We start from the raw sequence: 23,569 nt of genomic DNA on the forward strand, positions 1-23,569 counted from the left end.
TAACAAAAGCACAGAAACTATTTTGTGTGACCACTGTGCAGTTTCAGAGGGAAAATTAGTTGGTGAACAGGAGGCTGGACTATAACAGTAAACAAGATGATTTATTTTATATAACAGAATATGTTCTAGTTATTGAACAAATAGAACTACAAATGAGGCCTCCATTCAGTGCAAATGAAATCTCTCCACTACATCTGTGCCCGAGTGCTTTAGGGAACATGCTGTTCATTCATCATTGATACCACTGCATGGCATGTGAGAACCAAAGCAATATAGGGAAGGATACCAAATAGTCCTGTTGTTATGCATGTAATATGGACTGTATGAAGCATACAGGAGGACGACTTGTCTAATGTAGGGGCATACTAATATATTGCCATTTCTGGTGCAGCTTCTTGATTTTTTTTTTTTTTAATATTTTGTGTCCAGATCAGGTTCACCCAGTACAAAGTCTAAAACCGCTGTCAATCACATCTTCAAACACTATTAATTTGGCACATCTAGATATATGTAAGCAGCCACAGCATTGATATCACTCACTTCAGCCCTGTGTGGATGAAACGTTTGAATTGATTATGTTAAATTCAAAACTATGTGTTGGAATACTGATAACATTTTCATTTTAGCTATTCTGATACAGCACTGAAGCACATCACACTCATCCAAGGGAGGAAAAAAAAAGCATTCTTCCATAATTATTACCCTGCATCTCATGATTATAACTTTGCATCTGGTAATTATGGGGAAACTTTTTCATAACTAGGAAATCTTTATGCGATTATTATGAGAAGACTATCCCATAATTATGATAAAAATTACCTGTCACCATTTGAGAGGACAGACTGTGATGCCACTGCCTTTATGCATTATTTCCTTCATAGTTGGAGGCTTTGGGAGACACTGATTCAGTCACTGACTTCATGGCAATATTCATACCGTGTGTCAACACTTTCCAGGAATTTCAAACATTCTGATGTGACACTCAGAGCATTAATATAGCAGCACACCACTAATTGCTATGTAAAGATATGATGGAGTAATGGCGTTCTGAGCAGAAATTGAAGTAACTCTACATCTGTGTGTGTTGTAATCTGAGCTTCTCTGTAGTTTGCTGTGGTAAGCCAGTCTATGCATGGTAGTGCATGTGTGTGTCCCCACTGGCTAGCTTTGCACTGCACTCATACAGCAATTACCGCAGATATCTTTTGTCAAAGTGCTGTTCCCACCCTCTGGTTCCCCCTGGTTAACACTGTAAGCTCTGTCATCACTGTTGCCATTGTATAGCACCATTTATGGAGTTAGCAACGTTGGCTGCTAGCCACTGGCTCAGACACCTCTATGCTGAGAAAACTCATACCCTGTGAATTTCACATAGAGCTCCGTCATGTTAATGGAGCTACTCAGGTGAGGAACACATTATGATTTACTTAAACCTGCATTAACTGGCTTGAGGGCAGTAGTGGGGGTATATTGTCACCTTCTAACTTGACATGGCTAACTTGTTGCTTATATACACATCTAGCAGATACTGAGCAGTGATAACACTTGTTTTGAGACGTGTTTGTGGCCACCTGGTGACCATAGGTCTAATATTTACCCAGTTTTAGCTTTAGTTTTAGTTTCCACCAACTCAGGAACAAAACATCTCACTTTTTAGTTGCTAAATGCTCCACTATGTTTACCAGCTAATCGTTAATTTTGCATTTAGGCTGTTAAAGATACACATGCATGATTTTGATTTTAAAAAGTAAAGACTGTGTCCTTTGTATTTTCTTATCTTCTGTTGTCAAGATGTTTATAAGTGTGTACTCCCACAGCGCTCATGTGAGGTCGGGGCTTTCTAAAAAGGTAGTGACCAGGTGCCAGACCATAAGCAGCAGGCTAACAAGAGACACAAGTTGAAAAAAACACATGTATAACGAGACGAAATGCCAACTAGAGTGAATCTGGCAATGGCTTTTACTTTCACTGGCAAGTGTGTTTCCAAACAAGAACCAATAATTCTGCATATCATACCTTTATAGGTGCCCTGTGGCATTTTCTTGTAAATAAGAAAGTTATATTTAGCATTACTTACTAAAAAAAAAGCTGCCTACTGCTGCTGGAACGTACTGAGGGCGCTGAGAGTGAACCAAAACAGTTAAATTGTGGGTCAATAAACCAAAACAATGAGCCGAAAGATGCTAAAATGTTCGACAGAGCAGAAGGGGACTATAGAGTTGTACGATAATTTGTCTTACATAACTATAAGATTAAGTTCTTGCACTTCTGTTTAGATCTGCTCCAAGCAGATGTTACAGAATAAAATATCAGGTTTTACTGATCTGCCAAGATTTGGAGGGCAGCTTTCTTAATGATTGTGCTTTCACTCTTGTATGTGTGTTGCCCTCAGGGGCCGCTGTAGAAAAGACATATCTACTGCATTTTTTAATGACTGCACAAAAATAAAACTGATTCTGTGAGCTACCTGTCGGGTAGAACTCTCTTGCTGTAGAAATCAGGCAGTCCATCCTCCAGCATATTGACGCCTCCATTCTCCGAGCAATGCTGTGCACATACACACACACGCACACACACACACACACACAACAGGAAACAGATAGAATAACAGGATAACAATGATCAATCCGCCATGTCGACAAAAAGCTGAAAGGCTGACAATAAGGTATTATCATTTCATTGGCTGGCTGGCAGAACCAAATCCACTGCCAACAGAAGCCTGTTTGTAAAACAACTCCTCATCACGCTGCCCTAACTGAGTTTGTACCGATTTAGAAAAAGCTTTTTACAAAGTCGCTAAACAAACAAACTGCTAAGTTAGAGGCTGCCCTGCAGCCCCTGGGAGATGGCTGTGCATGATTAACATTTGAGTCACAGAGACACATGCGACAGCTTCCTACTTTAAAAGGAACTTATTTTTGGAAAGTGCCACTGGCATGAAAAACAAGATAAATAACAAAGGTTCACACAAAGCAGTCAAGAGATAAAAGAAACCCCTGAAAACAATACATGTCAGGTTTACCTTCGCACCTCAACACCTTTCTGAGCTCTTTTGTGGAAACACATAACTTCATGCTGCAGCATGAGATAAAAAAAAACAGGTAGTTAAACATATACACTGATGCCACTATTGCAATAAAGACTCCTTTACCTTCTAGGTGCCATAAAAAGATCCAGATGTCATTTTAAAAAGTGCTGGCTGTGTGAGAAGCAAGTGAGTATACAAATCTCATACATTTGTTCTGCTTGCATTTTAAATTTGTATTGTTTTATGTACTCGATGTATGATTTGGATTAATTGATTTGTTTGTGGTGGAGAAACTCCTCTTTTTGGATTTTTTTTATCACAAGAGGCTAGAGCGACTTGTGATGTATGCCAGCTGGAGCTCAGAAAAAAGTCAGAGGTCACGGCTACGCCATTTTTCATCAACTTACAGATTCTGGGGGAGGGTGTCCTGCTCTGTGTCTCCGTGGTGGGCGAGGCCTTACATGGGTCACGTGACGCAAGGGCGAGCCGTTGGTGGGTAGGGTGGACAGACACTCCCATGATGCCGAATGGGAAAGGGGTGCAGAGTGCGGGGGAGCAGAGGGGGTAGGAGAGGGACTGGGCTCATCGCCTAGACCTAAAACAAGACAAAATAAAAATTACATTCATGTCACATCATGGCCAACACTACACTGCATACACTGATTTAAGGTCAGCCTCTATGAAAGTTGTGACATCACATTTACTTAACTAAAATATGAGAAGACAAATATGATAACTCTCTACGGCCTTTATTTACATAGCCATGCTACGGCAGCTGCCCTTTGAGGCAGAAAATGGATGAAAATGGAGAGGCAGCTCTGCTATTCTTAGACCATGAGTAGGGCAAAAAGTGTGGAGTTTGGCCTGAGGGCGGCATGAGAGAAAAGGCCATGTCATTACCTAAAAAGGGTTAGTCCTTCATTTTTATGATATTACATGCAATATTAAATACACTGGCTTATAACACAGTATGTATTAGCATAAGCATTAGCATGGGTGAGAAAAGTTAAGGCCAGCTTAAATATTGAAAGACACGATTACTCATTTCATCATGATAGGGTGCACACCACTTGTGAAGCTGAAGAGATACTAGTACTTTTATTACCTATGGAGAGTCAGTTGACCCTGACCCTACTATTACTGTAAATATATCATGCTACATGAGCAATTGAAGACAATTAGCCGCAATTCAAAGCACAAAAACTCACTCAGTCTGGTGGAGACAGGACGAATTCTTCTAGTTCTGGAGCTTCGCTTTTTAATAGCCATTGTGTCCTTTGTCAAAGGAGAGAAATGTTTAATGAGCAGTGACTTTATTTTAAACATTATCCTCATAACTTAAAATGGATGTGACAACACACAAATATAACAAACAGAACAATGGGGTTATGTGCTGTATTTCAACATTAATGAATTATTATTAATCATTAATAATTGAATGACAAACATTACTGTCCTTAACAATAATAAAATGCTGTGTGTTTGCTGTATTTCAGAAGAAATCAGTTCAGTTGCTTTACAAGATGAAACAGGAAGACAGGACTGTTCTTTCTGTAAAAAGTGGAGCAAAAGCTTTCAGAAATTTGGGACATGGTGGAGGGAAAGAAAAGCTGATGAGGAAATTATTTTCAACATATTCATTATCTCTAATAAAATGCAGAAGAAATCAATGTATCATCATACAGCAGATCGTATGACATCTTTCAAATAGTTTTGCACGTTTCACATGATACCTAGTGGATTAGCGCTACTAGCAGTTAGGTTTGGTTCACAAAAAGAATCGTGGTTAGGCGTTATCACGCAATGCAATGCGATGACGTGATGTAACATGATAATGTAACGTAACAATGTGACATTGCATATGTAGCTTGTAGCTGGCCTCATGGGTCAAAGTCCTGTGTTTGTTTGACCCATCCACCCCTGACCTTCCTTCCTATGCGGATAACTCTCTATGCTACGTAACCTGACTTCCTCCTTTACTCCTGTCATATGATGGGTGACAGACTGCAGCACGTATGTTAAGTCATGACAGCCCCTTAGCTCACAATTATATGGGTTATATATGAATTATAGTGCATTTCTTTTCATATATATATAAGTACAAACAGTGAATGAGAGCAGCCTAAAGAAATACAAAGCAAAAGGGTGAGGGCAGGGAAATCAGTGCAGTGGGAAGCTACTGCTGTGGAACAGAGGATGGCAATATTTTTTACCATGATCTATTTTTACAATTACAATAAACCATGTATTAGGATCCAACAATGACAGATGTTGACCTGCAACAAATTATATTTTTCACTTTTTTTTCTTTTATCTTTGTTTTGATTAATTGATTTAACAGAACTATAAAACAAACAGTGAAATATCTCTATCTCAATTCCCTAGAGCACAAGGGGATATTTTCAAATTGCTTACTTTGTCTCTTCACCAGCCCGAAATCTAGAAGTATTCAATTTATAGGACTTGCTAAGAAAGAGTAGTAAGCAAGTAAGTACCAAATTTGCACATTTCAGAAGCTTTTCTGAAGCACTTCAAATTACTTAAACTATCAACAGATAATCAAACCAGCTAATTGATTTTTATCATGTAAATCATGTAATACTCAATAGTAAGAAATAATACACATCTGTCCCTCTGGAAAAAAAGAAAGTCACTATTCACTCACTAAGCATTCACATATTATTAGCATGTCCTCAGACACTTACTATTCCCAGGTTGACGCCAAAGTCGTCATCAGGAAAGTCCAGAGACTCAACTATTCTGGACTGTCTGACGGTGCGTCTGCCCGTCCCGACGTCATCCCAACGCTTCGCCTGAGACACCTGCCGCAGCTGATGCAACATACATACACATAAGAACACATGCAAAAACACATACACACAAATACACAGTGATGGCACCTTGAACAATATCCTTCAACACAATCTCAGAGGAGAGGTGTGTCCGTCCTTGTACAAACAAACAAAGCAAATGGTACTTTGCTATAGTTTGCAAAGCCCATGAAGAATATGAATAAAATACAATTTCTTGATTATCAAAGCAGAGTGAGGAATGATAGAGGACGAACTGGCACTGCAGCAAAACAGAGGAGAGAAAATGAGATGTAACGGTAGAGGCAGTGAATGGAATGCAAAACAGAGCAGGTCCTGGCAGTGTTATTGCCAGAAGTCTATTTTTGGCTCCTTTTCCACTGGCTTCATTTAAACAATTCAATTTTATGGAGAGGAGAACCTGCAGGGTCTAATCATGTCCTTAACAGACTCAAATCTAGTTGTTATGTTGTTTCTGAGTGCAATATTATCTTAGAAAAGCTGCTCTATACTTATAACCCTTCATCCTGATATGGTAATAACACGCAGCAGCTCAAATGCAGTGCCTACTTCAATTAAACTAAACATTAAAGATACACAACCTTTTTGACAGCATGGGAGATTTCTATCACAAACATTCAAGACATCAGATTTTAATGAGGTCCTCCATGCTACAGAAAGACTTTCATAAGAGACAAATAATGATCTTAATCTGCACTTCACATCAAATTGCACCACTACTGATCCTCAACTTGCTAAACTGAATCTAAAAGTAAATGTTATCATTTTGTTGAGTATTGAATTTGACATTTCAATGTAATCTGGAGGGATTTCTGGGCCGACTCTACGGCACTCTGGTTGGAAATCTCCACACTAGACTGATAAACCCGGAGGCAGAGTTGTACTTATTTGGCAACATTTTATCAATGATGTGTGTGATCTGTAATAAACAGAGTTTTTAAGACACAAATGTATTCCACAGCAGACAACATGCTATAAATATTCAGTATTTAGATGAAACCATGACTCATCTTACTAAAAATAATTGACTGACAAAATGAAATGAATCATCATGTCATTAACAAACACCCTGCCCAATTCAGTAAATGTACACTGAGGTGAATGGGTTTTGTTAAAGTGGCAGTAGGTTTCTATTATATGGATTATTATTCATATAAACTAATGAAAAAAAGTAAGGAAATTAGTGTTTGGTAGATTTGTTGTAACAATGGTTCTTGGCAATAAATCTTATACCACTGGAGAGCCTGTTTATTTCCCTTTTAAATGGTGCCCGAATTGTAAGAAACATGCATTTGTGGGTTGCGCCCATGAAAAATTTGCAAAATCTTCTCTGCCAATGCCAAACAGATTTTTTTGCTGTTGCTATTGACTCTTGTTTTGAGCTTCTGGTACCCCCAGGTGCTGACAATCAGGTGTCAATCAGGCACCTGTTTCCAGCACCTGTGAGCATGGGCCTTGCTACAGTGGTTAGTTGGTGTCTGCTCTAAGAATCAGCATGCCACGTTTGACTGATCTGGATATGGCCTGTGCAATAGGGCAACTTCAAGCTGGTGTTTCGTAAAACCAAGTTGTGGCATTATTTGGAGTGAGCCCTCTTGCCATCTGCAAACTGAAGGCCAAGTTCCATATAACGGGGGATGTCAGAGACCCAAGAAGATGACACCCCAAGAAGACCGTTTCCTCATCCTATCAGCACTTAGGAACCGTAGGAATCCACAGATTTGCAGTCAAAGTTTGCAGGACGATATGGCCGATGGCTCTCTGCCCAGACAAGCCGGAACAGAGTTCACGCAGCCAATCTCCGGTCTCAAAGGGATGCCAGGAGGCCTGCCATGACTTCCCTTCACCATCAGGCCTATTTGCGCTGGTGTCAGCAACACGTGCACTGGAACCTGAACATGTGGAGGAACGTTATGTTCAGCGATGAGTCCAGATCCTGCCTTTGGCAGATTAAAGTGTGGAGAAGACGTGGAGAACGTTTTGCTGATTGCTGCACCAATAGAGTAACATCTTTTGGTGGAGGCAGTGTGAAGGTGTGGGGCGGCATCTCCCTCACTGGAAAAATGAGGCTTGTCATCATTGGAGTCAATCTCAATGCAGAGAGATATCGAGATGAAATTCTGCAACTAGTCATATATCCACAGTCTGGGACCAAACTCTATCCTCCAAGATGACAGTGCTCGCCCCCACAGAGCGAGGTTTATCAGAGACTACCTCCAGAATTTGGGAGTGGAGAGGATGGAATGGCCTGCCAGCAGTCCTGACCTCAACCCTATTGAACACTTGTAGGATCAGTTTGGGCGTGCTGTTTGTGCCAGTGACCAACACAAACAGGTTGGCTGACTTGCGACAAATGCTGGTTGAAGAATGGGATGCCATCCCACAGCAGTGTGTGACCAGGCTGGTGACCAGCATGAGGAGGAGGTGCCAGGCTTTTGTGGCTGTGTATGGTTCTTCCACACGCTACTGAGGATCCTGTTTGTTAAATGAATAAATTGTTAAATTGCCAATATGTCTTGTTTCTTCAGACTTCAATGATCCAATCCACCAAGCAACACCAAAGAAGAGTCAACACCAAAAAAGAAAGCTGTTTGGCATTGGCATAGATTTGGCTAATTTTTCATGGGCACAACCCACATACTCAGCTCTGCTGATAATCCCACAAATGCATGTTCCTTACAAATGGGGCACCATTTAAAAGGGAACACAACAGGCTTTCCAACGGTATAAGAGTTATTGCCAAGAAGCATTGTTACAACAAAGAAATAATCTACCACAACACAAATTTCCTTACTTTCTGTGCTTAGTTTAAAAGCAATTGAAAAATTTTGGTGAGCAGCAAGAAACTTTGTCAGAACACTGACACACTTTTTCAAAGTGTGAAAACAATCCAACCAATGAGAAAGACTCTGAGGCAGTGGGCATGCCTGCATTCTTTTAATCACTTCTAACCTACTTCTGGGTGTGGAGCCTTACGTAATGCCGTAATTCTTCAAGCTTGTTCAAATTTTAACTAATTTGATCACTTTCCTCCCATTATGACTTTGAGATTGTAGATTTATGCTGAACAACTCAAAGGAATAGTAAAGACATTTTGGGAAAAACAATTCTTTGCTTTTAGGTGGAGCATTTGAGGGAGTCTTGTCATCACTATTTCTGTTCACATGCAGCTGTGTGTATGCCAATTAACTTACCTAACATGTCGTTTATCACGTCATAATATGGAAAATTGGAACAGCTGGAGTCACTTATGCCATTTTGCTTCTTTGCACTAAAAGAGGATTTTTTTTCAAAGTGTCTTACCCGTGGCAGACTTGTTGGACAGTGTGAACACAGCTTCCTTCTTTCATTTCTTCAACCACCTTCTTGAAAAGATCAGCTTTGAGATATTTGCCCACATCCAAAAACCTGCTGATATCCAAGTCTTTCATAATGTTTAAAAGCAGCTGTGCTTTTTCTTCCGACCAAAAATGTGGGGTTTTCTTCTAGGCGTGTTTCTCCACCACAGCCTTACAAAATGTTGGCGAGTTTATTCACAATGCATCCATGACAATGCACAGAGCTGACAATTAACAGGTACTGTAAGAGGCTGTGTGTCGCAGACTGCGGTAAAAACCCCAACTGAGACGCATATTCTGAATGTGCTATATTCATGCCCAAATAATCCTCCTAAAATGTGAATAATAGCAGCATATCCCACATGTCTTCCTTGGAAAATGCTACATTCAGAATTAGGCCTAATTAAGACTAACCCAACAAAATATGCTCTTTCGTGACCCATGCTAAAGTCCGATTATTGTAAAATTCTGAGTAAGAGTGGAACATTACTGTGCATTAAAGTGCAGTTGCTGTGAGGTTTCCAGGTAACCAGCAAAGTCTCCAGGAAGTCATTTCTCCCCACAAAGAGTCTGCTACATAACTCAAATCACAACTTTTTTTAACTTTGGTTTTGTTCATTAGTAAGTTTTGCAGGCAGTGGCACTGGCTGTTTCCCTCTGCTTCCAGTCTGTATGCTAAGCTACCGTCTCCTGGCTCAGCTTCACACAGTAACTAGTGAACAGACTTGAGAGTGGAACTTATCTTCTCATATAACTCTCAGCAAAAAAGTGAATCACTGTCCCTCCCAAAAGGTTGAACTATTCCTTTAAAATGATTTCAAAATTCTATATTTAAAGCTGAACTCCGTAATGTTTTGTGATTAATGATGTAATATATATTAATGTAATGTTATGTAAAAAAAAAAAAAAAAAATTAAAAAGTAAAACTTTTTTAAAAAATACCATTAAAATTTAACATTAATTTGATGAACCACTGTAGATCCTACAGCCAGGCTCAGACTAAAGGAGTTTTAAAATCCTAACTGATCTTGAAATCCAGTTGCATCACGCAGATAAGAAGAAACTTCACAGATGTTCTTCTCTCTAATCTTAAACATACAGTACACATCACAAGATTTGAAAATAATGGCCCATCACACACTAGAGAGAGAGAAATGCACCACCTCACATGATCTTATGGGAAAGTGGATAAAACAAAAAGGAGACCGATATGGTTTGACAACTTGCTGTAATGTTAATGATGCTTTGCAGTGAGAAAAAAAAGCAGAAGGCATGAATCGGGATGAGAAAATGGTTGGGGAGACGTGGTCAACAAGGGTTGTCTATTCTTCACTGAGACCTGAGGGTGAAATTTTTGCCAGTTTTGATATCTGTCCACAGTAGTATGAACTGGGGGTGTCGTATTTCGGAGGGAAGCGGGACTGATTACCCAGGGCCCCAGTGGGAGAGGGGCCCTCAAAAAGCCTGACTGAACCTTTTCATTTTTTTTCTTTAAACTGAAGCTGTCCAAGGCCCCTCCAACCCCCTGAAGGCGCAACATGGTTTAGTCCGCCTCTGCGCTAGAATTTATCTCTAAACGCAGCTAGAGGCAAGTGAGTGACTGCTTATGCTGCTGGAGCACCAATGAAGACGGTCATGACTTTGACCAAAAAAAAAGGAAAGAAAGAAAGAAAGAAAGAAAGAAAGGAATAGAAAGCAAACTGACCTTGTTTAAAAAAAAAAAAAAAAAAAGATTACCGTTGTTTGGCTCTTGTGAAAGTACTGACATAACCAGATTTTAAATCCCTATCCAACTAGGAATGCACTGATTGTAGAATTCTGGGCCAGTATTGATACCAATGTTTTTATGTTGTTTAATTTGTTTTTGTTGTCACCTCTTGTATGCCAGGGAAACAAATAAATCTACACTTTAAAAAAAATAACTGAACTGTTAAAAAGTAATTAACCCCTTAATTACACTACCTTTAATAAGCACAAATTCAATCATAAAATTTAAAAAACAACCTTGAATATGAAAAACATCTTGGTTAAAAATATAACCGATTCAAAAGCCTTTCTACCAAATTTAACACCATAATTCCCTCTCTAATATCTATTCTATATTGCTGTCAAAACATTAAAATGTCCCTCCCTCAAACAGCTGTATTTATTTAAGTTTCTCGGCAAAAATGTTACAAGATTGCATTAAACACATCATGATAACGTTATATTTTACCTTTGTATAATACTCATTTTTACTAAGTAGAGCTTGAATGCTTCATGTTGTAACATCTATCTGCAGTTAGTTTCAGCCACCGGCTGCTTACAGCTAACAGCCAATGTTTACTAGCTCTCCTCCTGTTGATTTTAACACAGTTATTCAAAATGTACCATTATCAGGGAAATTCAAGCCTTCACACATTGATAGTGAATTTACTGCGTCCTTTGATCCCGACAGTGTCCAGGAGAAGATCCCTGTTTATCCCAAACACGTTTTCTATTGTCACTGGCATCATGGAATACCACCTATTAGAACATGGCACTCTTAAATACTTGATTCTGATTGGTCAATCAACAAAATTCTGTGGTGTTTATTTCTTGAGGTATCACCGCTGCTCTGCTGCTCCGTTGCTAGGGACGCCATAGCAACGGAGACTTGGATACAGAGTACAGACATTTCTTTTTGCGAAATTTGAAATCAATAACACGTGCTTTAATCATAATTTTGTGTCCCATCACTGAATGTTTTAGTAGTAAGCCATGTTGTAAGCGGAATAATGTATAGTGAGCCGGTGACTGTTGAAAAATAACTCCCGACAGGGGAATGGAATCCCGACGCGCAGTCACCGGCTCACTATACCTTATCCCTTACCTAACTTGCTAGCCGTCTTGTCACACAACAGTGAGATCAAGGAGCCCATCTGCCAAAAAGTCACTGTATTCTTCTTGAACCTGCCCATTAATTTTAGTTTGTGGCTGTGAGTCTGGAGCCCTGCTTTTTAGCCTGTGCAAATTTGGCGATACAACAGAAAAACATCGGCCACTGCCATCAGTGAATGTCATTTTATCTGCCAACAGGCTGATGGCAGTCAATAAGGCAAATGTTGGCTGATATCAATGATCCGCCAATAAATCGGTGCATCCCTAGACTGGATCTGTATGAAATAATCTGGGCTGAACATTGACACCTACCAAAGTCCCAGACCAGATTTTTCCTCTGATTGTCAGAAGAGGTGAATCAGGAAAAAAAAGCTCAAGAACTCCTGTAGTCTGAGCCCAGCGAAAATGATCTTTGCTATGAAGTTACTGATTTCAGCTTTAAACATGAAAACATTTTGTTCTAAATTCTACAAAGAAGTCATGCAGAAAAGGGGTATTACCAGTACCAGGGTTTTATGGGTGGTGTACAGCTCTTGTAGAATCTGATCCACAATTGAGTTAGTCAGATAGGAGACCACAGACAACTTCACCTCCCTGAAAAGAGGAGAGCAAATGAAAACAGAATAATAATTAAATCAGTATCTTAGCTGAAGTTTTTGGCTTGACTTGTTTCTCCGGCTCTCCGTCTTACTCCAGGGCTCTGTTGATATCCTCAGCTGCTCTCTCCATGAGTGCATTGCGAATGGCAGAGCGAGGGATCGAAACTTGTTCGGAGATGGATGAGAGAGGTGGGCTGAGTCTCTCTGCGGCTGAGCAGGACAGTGGACACAACTCGCGGCACAGAGACACCATAGAGTCCACCACCACCTGGACACAGTTGACCCAAGACATGCATTACCACACATACATTTTTTACACTTTCTCAATATATACATATGTTTCCATTGCATTTAATAATTCATGCACAGTGGTTCTTTATCTGCTAGATTTTCATCCAGCTCCTTTACTCAGACTTGTTGTCATTTATGTGCATTGCAGCAATCCATTCATCCATGAATCAACCACTAATAATTCAGATGATCTGTCCATCCTCCTCTAGATCTAACTTTATCAGTTTACACCAAAGTTGGGCATTTGTGCATGAACTGAATTCTTGCCTTTTAACTGATCTTGACCTTTGAAAATTATAAATGTAGCCATATGCATGACTGCAAAATTAGAAAGCACAAACAGAAATGTAAATTATGCTCAAGTAAGTTTCAAATTCAATAGAAAGTATCCCAGATTCCTCCTCGGGGTGTGCTGCTTTTTTATCACTCCACTGCTGCTGAATCCCAATGGGAGCAGAGCTGAACCAAAGAAAAAAAAAAGTTAAACTGTTTCTTCCCTGTGAATTTAAATGCTACATTTCTTTTGAAGTCAGCATACCTGCACCGCACACACAGTCGCATGCTATTAATGGGCAATTTAAATGCAACTAGTCCAGAGCTCAACTTCTGTTTAAAATACAGACGCATCGGGGGAATGGCTGTTGTCTGCGATTACGGTCGCAGTTCCACCTCCATCCTACCTGCAGCTCTTTGTCGGCAGCCTTGGCCAGCTCTCCAGCCAGAGTGTCCAGTCGTTGTTTGACGGGGCCGTCCACCGACAACACATGGGCCAACTCACACAGAGAGGGATACAGCTGATACACAGACAGTCACACACAGCAGGAGAGGGAAAAGGTTAAAATCAGCGGAGTAACAAAAGAAAGCACTGAACAGAATGTCCCCTCTCTAAAAGTTGTATCAATACATGTATTATATTGTCTGATTATTACAATTGAGGTGCAAGTAGTATTATAATCTAGTAGCAGGTAAACGTGGAGCTAACTTTGACAACATTACATAAAAAAATCATCATATTCTATAAGCTGATCATTTGATTTGTGGACCAGATGACTGATTTTCATCCATATGTTATTATTATAATCTAAAAGTCATTAAAAGTTTGTGTTGCCAGGTTGTGAAAAATCTCTTTGACTTGAGTAACTCTTCTTGTTGGCTTATAAGAAAGTGAGAAAACTACGTATAATTATGACTTGAAGGTACACAAAACTAAATCTTATTAGCTTCAAAAGGTGTTAATTATGTAAGCTGTCTCTCCATTAGCCCTTAGAAATGTCACCAATTGCTTTTGTTTATTTGCCTTAATTTTATTTTCTTTATTTCGTGGTTCAGACGCTGTATTTTAATTCTGTTTGGCTCTGTTTGATCACAGAGAAAAAACAGCTCCAAAAAGGGAGCAGGGCTCCACCTGGGCGTCTCCTTTGATGTGTGATTGACAGTCATTAGCCTAATTAGAGTTGACAGGAGATGAGTTCTCTGTTCCTGTGAAGTGTTGGACAGTGTAGGGCTGTTACAGGTGAAACATGTACATTTTGGGGATTGATCTTTTGACAGAAGACTTCCTAGTGACAAAGAAAAAGAGGATGCCTGTGCACTGTCAATTTCAAACAGAAGTGGATATAAAACAAACTGAGAGGTGAACTGTTTAGTTCAGGAGGCCGTGATGTGGTACCTGTTTGAACTGTGTGAAGCTCAGCAATTTTCTAGGTAAGATTTTTTCTCATTAACACTGAAATGGCAGCAAAATATATTTATGTCCACACATTTTACTGTTTCAGTTGTTGGAGAACACATACAACAATACTCTCTTTGTCGCACCAGGACACAGAGTGCAACATGGAACTAGTTTTGTTATGTTCTGAGGTTGTTGAGTAGGTCTCTGTTTTGATACTCAGGTGTATTGCTGCTCTGTCAGTACTGAGCACAAACAAACTTTTCATTTGGTGTTTTGTTGGATCGAACTCGGTGAAGCTTCCCTGTAGTGTTTTCAGCTCTGGTTGTTGAGGGCTCATCCTGGTCTAGTATACAGTTAATGGCTGTCGTTTGTTACTGTACATTTATACTGCGCCATGAGTCCGTGTTGCCATAGCAACCTATGCCATGTGGGTTTTTATTTTGCACAGTTGTCTTCGATTTTAATTACATCTAACTGAAACATTCATACCACCCTGGCCCCTGGAGATAACCGTAACAGTCATTGATGATTTTAGTTGTTTTTTTGATGTCTGCTATTTTGCTTCTTTGTATCATTTTTTAAGTTTCACACAGGTGGCGGATTTGATTGACCATGCAACGCAGCTTCTCTCTTTCATACCTTTAACCACCTTCTTGAGGTCTGTGTTGCAATATTTGTGCATATCCAAAAACCTATCAAAGTCTTTCCGACTGTTTAAAAGTCAGAGATGGGCTTCTTCGTCTGATGAGAAATGTGGGCTTTCATTTTGGGCATTCATCTCTACCCCAGCCTTGCAAGCTGTCGGCGAGTTGTACGCATCAACGCATCCATGAAAACACAGAGCTGACCCTAAACAGGCAAGAGGCTGCAAGTTGCAAAAGGCCTTAAAACCTCAGTTCAGAAGCTTATTTCAAATGTGTTGTATGCATGCACAAATAATGCTATTAAGATCTGAATAATATCAGCATATCCCACATCTCAATCAGAAATGCTGAACTTGGAAAAAGGCCTAATTTAGAAGATCCAAGCAAAATATTTTGTTTACATGACCTGTATCAAATTCAGAATATTGTCATATTTGTAATAATAGTGGAATATTTGTGTGTGTGTAAACATGTCCATTGTTGTTGGGAACTTAAACATTATTACCTTACTGCTTATTCATTAATCTTAATTAAAGTATGTATCTATAACTTAAATATTAAAGAACCACCAACTGACAGATCTTTTACAATCTGGCAAACTAAAAGTTGTTCTGTTTGCTCATAAATAATAAATAAAGTATTAGCAACTGCTTGATAAACCATTAATAAAGCAATTTGTTACAGTATATTAACTCTTTATGAAGGGTGCCTTAGTATAATGTGAAATCATAACCTGCAAAATAACTGGCCTACAGTATTCCCCTCTGAAATGTACAGTAGTAAAGAAGAAGTAGCTGAAATTGTGCTGGAACTTGCATTAAGAAATTTCTTTTTGGCCACTTGGGGGCACCAAAACATTAATGTTTTATCATATTTTAAAAAAATGTGGTTACTTGTTAGCAAACATTTCCTTTTTTTATACATCCAGTAGGCACAGAGCAACATTAGCCTTAATTTAGAGTCATGTTTTTGTCTACCTGATGAATGTAAGTCCAATAATCACTCTTATTTTAGCTCAGATTTTGGTCGCTCCCAGCTCTTGAGTGATATATGTGGCTCTTTATCTGCTAAACGCTCCACTATGCTCTCCAGCTAGTTGCCAACATTTGTCCGTCTGCCATTTAATGCTTGGCATCCAGTGGGTTTATCAAAGCTTTTCCTTTCTAGACATACTGTAATACACTTCACTCTAGTGTGTGTATCACACATTCTTTGGCATTATATGAGTTATTACAGCTTAAATGTCACACACACAAACACAAACTAAAGTGGTAGTCTTCTCACAGCTCTTGAATCCCTGGCTTCTTTGAGGATTTGTCTGGCCGTCTGGACCTCCTCTCCTTCCTCACAGCCTTTCAGGACACACACCTGCTGCTGCACCCGCACGCACAGACGCTCCATCACCTACACAGACATAAAACACAAACAAAACATACTTATATGAATACACATAATGGAGTGTAATCTATAAAATACACAACAAAAAAAATTCTTGACTTGTTCACCATCATGTGCACAAACAGAGACACACACCTGTTCGGCAGTGCTGGTGACGAGGCCTTGGTGCAGCCTGAGAGCCTGTTTCTGAGAGAAACGCTGAGTCTGGTTGTTTCTAAGCAGGGCACGCTGGATCTGTCACACGCACGCAAGGAAAACAAACAAGGAGAGAGAGGAGTGGAGATGACAGGTGTTTACAAAGCACACTGTGCAGGAGACAGGAGACAAGTCCATTTGCATGGTAATAAGGAGACTGGAGAGAGAGTTCTGATCCCCAGAAATAAACGGGATGCCTTTGATTTATTTTCTTGACTCAGCAGGTGGAAGTGTTCACTGCTTAATCATCTTATGTAAAGAAAGATGGAATCAAGGGTTCTTCAAGGACTTAGGAGCTTCACAGACAATATGCAAACAAACAAGGACCCTAACCCAAATAAAAGCTTTTACACTCGGTATGCACATTTATGATAAGAACCAGAAAATGTTTCATGAGGCTGGTTTCACAGCATCTCTATTTCTGATGTTAGAAAGTATATCAAACTGATGTGAAAATATAGTTGAAATTGTTTTTATTTTTATGTTTCTGGAAATGAATCAGAAATGCTCCTTTAGCCTCCATGCCTCTGGGGAGGCGAGATGTGGTGTGTGACTGACTGACAGCTGAGCCTCCAGGGAAATGGAATGTGACGTGCAATGTAAACAGACTTGCTCTGTTAACTGCAGCTTACAAGCCAAGTGACAAACAACATTTAGTTAGCAGCGGTATTGACAAAAATGACCACACCAGTGAGTCCATCTTTCTCTTATGGATATTCATTTATGGATTTTAACAAGCCATGGTACAAGATAAGATATGCATCCTGTCAAAAAGAAAGACTACATCCAAGCAGCTAATATTTGCTGCCTATACACAGTCTTTGTCTCATCTTTTTTTGTCTTTGTCGTAGGCTGCTGTCTGGCTGTCAGTAAATGTCACTGTCATGCCAACAAGCAGAGTTTACTGCTTTATTCAAATGTGGCTTGAAATAGAATGTTTTGATTGGCTTTATGAAGAGAACATCTTGGATGACATAGCCAGATAACGGCACGTAGACACATACATGAACAGACGGAGCGCCTCCGTGATCAAAAAATAAAATGTGAATGGGCACTGACACCGGAGGACATCAATATTCACAACACATCCATGTGGTGTGGAAGGAAAAAGCAGCATGATAGCAGTAAAAAAGATCCATCACCTTCCAGTGTGAGTTTTTAAAGTAACAGAATGCATAACGGTTGAATATTTTAAAGCCTTTACACTGGTTACCTGTCAGTTTTTGTATTGACCTTAAATTTATTTTATTAGTTTACAAGGCACTACTTGGTTGTACACCAGTCTACCTCTCAAAAATGCTTTTAGCTTATGAACAAGGAAGGCCTATCAGACCCTCTGCCCCTCTCTCTCTTAGCTTTCACCACAAAGCAGAACAAAAACGTCTGGCAATGAAGCTTTCAGCCGTGGCGCTCCTGGAGCAGCCTTCCAGAGGATCTGAAAGGAGCTAATAAAACTGATATTTTTAAACATTAACTAAACACTCATCTTTTTCATCTGGCTTTTATTGGTTTAATTATTTATGCTTATTCTATTATCATCACTAGTTTACTCTGTTTCATCAATATTTTATTGTTGATCATTATGATGTATTTTATGCTATTTAATTTTAATAACATTGCACTATTCTTTTTTACTTTTTATTTATTCAACACATAACACAGACAGCACACACAACATAGATAAGATATTAACATAATATTCACACATGTATCCATACTAAAAATCATTTCATGCCATATTTAACAATAATAAATACATTTTCAATGGAGATATTACTTTCCAAATACACCTTCCTGATTAGCACACAACCCACCTTTACCATTTATAATCCAACGAAAAGAGCACAAGAAATACAGATATATGTATAACAAAACCCAACATTTGTTTTTCGTTTATTTACATTCTATATTTTCGTTAATTGTCGGTGAAGGACTCTGCAGTACACTGATTTGTCTGACAGGTGCTAAATAAATAAAGTTTGATTATTTGTTTGAATAGCCGAGATCTAAATTGCAGATGCACTGGCTAAAAAAAAAAAAAAATCAACAGGAGGCTGATGTTGATATGCAGCACAGCAAACAGTGGCACATCAAACTGAAAAAGGGGGAAATTGTTGTCTGCTGTTGTCCGCTGACCAGCATACAGCTGGTATAACAAAAAGACATGAAGCCGACTTCTACCTAAAAAGGAATACTTCACCATCAAAATGATCACTTGTATATCTATTCTTCACCCCCCCCCCCCCCCCCCCATTTAACAATAGCAACACTATCTGTTTATAGACTTTCACACAACTTGTGTTTTGAATGGAAAGGTTTTTGAGAAAATGCATGTGTTTGGGAAGTACTGAGCATATGACTGGATTAATGAGACTTCAATTCATCAAGACTTTTCTCAGTTATAGGACTCATCGTTCACCATGGAGGCATACCATAAAAATGAAGTTTTCTTCACAAATTCAAGGTAACACAGGGTGAGCAATTGATATACAAAGGATCATTTTGTTGGGGGAGGTATTTCTACTGCCTATAACAATACCTTTGTTTTTTTTCCCCTTAACCAAAGGCCAAAACCCAGATATTCAATTTATCATGACACTGGAGAAATGAAAGCAGCAAACACTCACATTTGAACTAATATTTCAAGGTTATGTTTGGCATATTTGCTTGACTAATGACCTATATGAGTAATCAATCAAGATTATCAAGATGGTTGCTGGTTAATTTTTGTCAATCCACTTTCAGTTCTAAGTGTGTTACATAAATCAGTGGTCATATAGGTTGTAACACTTATACTATTAATCATAAGAACTAGAATTACTACCTCACGGTTGTTTGCCTCCAAGAACCTGTTAAGTTTCAGTTACAATTTGCATCCATGTCTGTGAAAACATGGATGCTTCACACACACCTTCCCTGTGACAGCACAGAAGATCTATACAATCAGCACAGTTTCAAGGCACCCAAGATGAGTGTCACCAATTCAGAGAATTATGATGTCAAAGTGAAGCTGACCTTTGACCTTTTGGATATAAAATATCACCACTTCATCGTTAAATCCTGTTAGACATTTGTGTGAAATGTTGTCATAATTAGCGAATAAATTCTTGACTTACGGCCAAAAACAGTGAACTCTAATCTTCGACCAAGAATTACAAATCAGTTTATTCTTGAGTCCATGTGGACATGTGTGCCAAATTTGAGGAAATTCCCTTGAGGCCTTCTTGAGATATTGCATTAATAAGAATAAGACAAAACAAGGTTACAGTGACCTTGACTTTTGACCACTAAAATCTAATCAGTTCATCATTGAGTCCAGGTGGACGTTTGTGCCAAATTTGAGGAAATTCCCTTGAGGCTTTTTTGAGATATTGCGTTCAGAAGACTGGGACACAATTTCAGTCCATCACTTTAATATCAAAGCATCTCTTCCTCATCCTTAAAACTGAGAGAGACTTCAAAAGGTTGTCTGCTGAATGACATAAGCTGAACTGGTATAGCGGGTATTAACTGGTTAATTTGATATATAAAGGTATTTGTAATCTCCTTTGCAATGTCCTGGTTAGAAATTGCAACCCAAATATTCAGAGGGCATAAGGAATTCTCTGAAAAGTTTGTCTTTTCATGCAAACTTTCTCAATGACACATATCCCACAACAGCAATATAAAGCAGTATAATAATCCATCAAAGCTTCACATTTAATCATCACTTCTACTGCACAAGCAAATTAAAGCCATTCATCAAACCCATGAATCATCATCCTAATTGTCAGATAATGTTATTAACTATTTGCATTTTTATAACATGATGCAGCATATTTAGACATCACAGACTGAAAGCACAGAGCTCCTCTCACCTTGGTCAGGGCTTGGTCCGTCTTCTCTGGGGCGCTGCGGTATGCCTGAGTGACATCACTGAGGGGGAGGGGCATGTACTGAAGGGTAAAGTTACTGTTCAGTGGAGAAGGAAGAAAGAAAATATAATATTACCCTCACAAAAACAAACAGGAAGAATTGTGATGTTAACAAGAACAAACAGGAAACACCCTGGGCACTTATAACAGTTGTCTCCAACTCCTTAATACGCAAATGCACCCACACGTACACACAAAACACAAACTTCGCACCCACACACTCAGAAGAAAAAAAAAAAGACAGTTTGACTGGCATGAACGTCTGATGAAACGCTGTGTAATAGTAAACATTGTACAGAGATGGTTATCTGCCTTTCATATGGGTGTGTGTGTGTGTGTGAGTGATCCGTTTTATGTGTGTATCTCCTCTTCAAACGTTTTTCTTTTCTGGTGTGTGTGTGTTGTGTTCGTCTTACTGCTCCAACGCCCTCGCCACATCTTGGAAGCCTGTCGCTGTGGTGTTGTTGCGATCCCACGTCACACTCCTGAGAGGGATCAAACCAGCAGGAAATAGGGGGAGACAGGCACAGAGAGGAAGAAGAAGAAGATGATCAGTCACTTTCTAATGCTCCTAAAACAGACACACGCGCACACACGGGGCATAATATCACAGTTACCGCACTTATCTGACCGCGCAGCTGCACAAACACATCACAGAAGGATTAGCAAGACATTTGTCAGGACTTTCTTTTCGGTGCACGCATAGAACGAGTCCATATCACAACATTAAGAATGCATGAACAACTGCCATGCAACTAATGAGCTTCTGTGCAAATTCTCCACCTACACTCCACACTGTCTAACTCCTGTTTTTAATATATCACTCATTTTCAGCCCCTCTTTCCTTTCATCCATCCTCCTCCTCCTCCATCTCCATCTCTCTTTCCCTCGACTCACTCTGCCCTAGAAATTCAATCAGCTAAACCCAAATCTCACTCCTTGGGTGGGCTCCCTCTCCGGTCCCTTCATAACTTTCTCCCTCTCTAGTCCATATCCAACCGTTTCCCCATCCTAATACTTCCATCCTACCCCCTGTCTCGCTTCTGTCCTCCTTTCCCCTCACTCTTTTCTGCCTATCACAGAGTTTTCATCTGCTCCTTCCATTCCTCCACCTCTAAAAACACACACACACCTCTTCAGTCAGTCTCTTCTTTTCTCTTACTTAAGGGAGGTGCAATACATTGTATGCCTGAAGGCCATTTCCCCTCCCTTCACTGATTCTCCTCGCTATCCCTCCAAGTCCTCAGTCTTCCCTTCTTATCTCCAACATGGTTCACTTTCCCCCCCTCTATCTTTGAAGCACTGCACTGAACTCGCTGTTCTGCCTCTGAGCAACCTCGGTATATCCTCTCCTCAAACCATACCTAACATATTAATTTTCTCTGACCCTATTCTTTCATCTGTCCCCCTGTTTTTTTTCCCCCGTTATCCCTCTCTGTAACGGTGTGCTCTGATCTGCAAGGAAATCCCTCCCTCGCTCCCATCGGAGTACACACGTACACACACCTGAGTGTTGTGTTGATCTGCAGGGCTTTGCTGAGCATCTTGGCCCCGGAGTCCTCCAGGAGGTTGCCGCTCAGGTCCACCTTCCGTAGGCACGTGTTGGAGCCCAGGGCATTGACCAGCACTGTGCCCCGCTGGCGAAGCCTCGAGTCAGACAAGGAGAGGGACTGCAGGGCCTGGAGGAGGCAGGAAGTGAGAGCATGGAGGAAAATGATGGAAGATGGTGTGAATATAAGAACTTTCAAGGGTGAGATAAATGTGAGTCTATGTTAGAAGTTTTTAGGAGGATGGACTTGTCATTAAATGATGAAAACAGACATTAACAAAATGGCACATGTACCAGGTAGATGACAGTGGGGGCTTTGGTTTTTAAAACATCTGGAAATGTGTTTTAATGATTGCAATGAAACTTTTAAAACCTTTGCATCCATGTTTTTGTTGATAATACAAGTACCTGGATGTTAACCTGGATTTTCAAAACACCATTTGCAGTTCAAACCCTCTGCAGTTGAATAATTTATTGTTTTTCTACCTGCTTACAGAGACCCAGTGCATAAGAATCAACTGCTTATTTGCTCTTTCTCCCATTTTTGTCAATTTCTGAGCAGAACTTTTGCATTAGGACCCTACCTACAGTAAAACTGTGGTGAACAGTGTCATCTTGTTGCAGAACACATTACGACTTCACAAATATAATTTCAGTGTTAAAATCAGTTTAAACCAAGAGACTTTTTTTTTTTTTTTTAAATTTGGTACTTTTCAGTGAAACTAAAGTCTAATCCCATTTTTAAATTTCTGAAAATAACATCAACATATTCATCAAGTATCCCATTACCAATTGTGTCAAATTCTTATGTAAAATGAAACTGCAGTCCCTGTTAGTTTCAAAATAGTTTGACATTTTGAAAAAAAAAAACCCTCTTATTAACATTTTAAGCAAGCGGTACACACCAAACCACTCTCTGTGTACTAAATACGAAACTGGAGCTAGCAGCTGGTCATCTTAGATTAGAAAAAAGACTGGAAACAAGGAGGAACTGCAACTTTTCCACATTTAAAGGCTGAGTGTTGGAGATATCAGCCATAGAGATGTCTACTTTCTCTCCAATATAATGGAACTGAATGACACTCAGCTTGTAGTGCTCAAAGCACCAAAAAACTACATTTTAAAAACTCAACAGCAATGTCTCTTTCCAGAAATCATGACTCAGTTACTCAAGATAATCCACAGACCTTGTTGCTTCATGTTGGAACTATTTTCTCTCTACCAAACTACACCTACGAACCCTATCACAAA

General features: G+C 39.6%; 1 protein-coding gene across 3 annotated transcripts in view; it reads right to left on the reverse strand.

The window, feature by feature from the left end:
- carmil3 (capping protein regulator and myosin 1 linker 3) overlaps positions 1 to 23,569 on the reverse strand; it is a 116,220-nt gene that overhangs the window by 12,263 nt on the left and 80,388 nt on the right. For all 3 annotated transcript variants that reach the window (XM_049598872.1, XM_049598873.1, XM_049598871.1), the window contains exons 22-33: positions 22,276 to 22,448; positions 21,186 to 21,254; positions 20,713 to 20,806; positions 16,796 to 16,894; positions 16,547 to 16,666; positions 13,627 to 13,740; positions 12,748 to 12,923; positions 12,563 to 12,650; positions 5,734 to 5,859; positions 4,237 to 4,303; positions 3,436 to 3,623; positions 2,468 to 2,547 (exon numbers count right to left, since the gene is read on the reverse strand). In XM_049598872.1, the coding sequence (XP_049454829.1) occupies positions 2,468 to 2,547; positions 3,436 to 3,623; positions 4,237 to 4,303; positions 5,734 to 5,859; positions 12,563 to 12,650; positions 12,748 to 12,923; positions 13,627 to 13,740; positions 16,547 to 16,666; positions 16,796 to 16,894; positions 20,713 to 20,806; positions 21,186 to 21,254; positions 22,276 to 22,448 (1,394 nt within the window). The remainder of the gene's footprint in view (positions 1 to 2,467; positions 2,548 to 3,435; positions 3,624 to 4,236; positions 4,304 to 5,733; positions 5,860 to 12,562; positions 12,651 to 12,747; positions 12,924 to 13,626; positions 13,741 to 16,546; positions 16,667 to 16,795; positions 16,895 to 20,712; positions 20,807 to 21,185; positions 21,255 to 22,275; positions 22,449 to 23,569) is intronic.

Source organism: Epinephelus fuscoguttatus, linkage group LG15 (assembly GCF_011397635.1).
Source record: "Epinephelus fuscoguttatus linkage group LG15, E.fuscoguttatus.final_Chr_v1".
Classification (NCBI taxonomy): Eukaryota; Metazoa; Chordata; class Actinopteri; order Perciformes; family Serranidae; genus Epinephelus; species Epinephelus fuscoguttatus.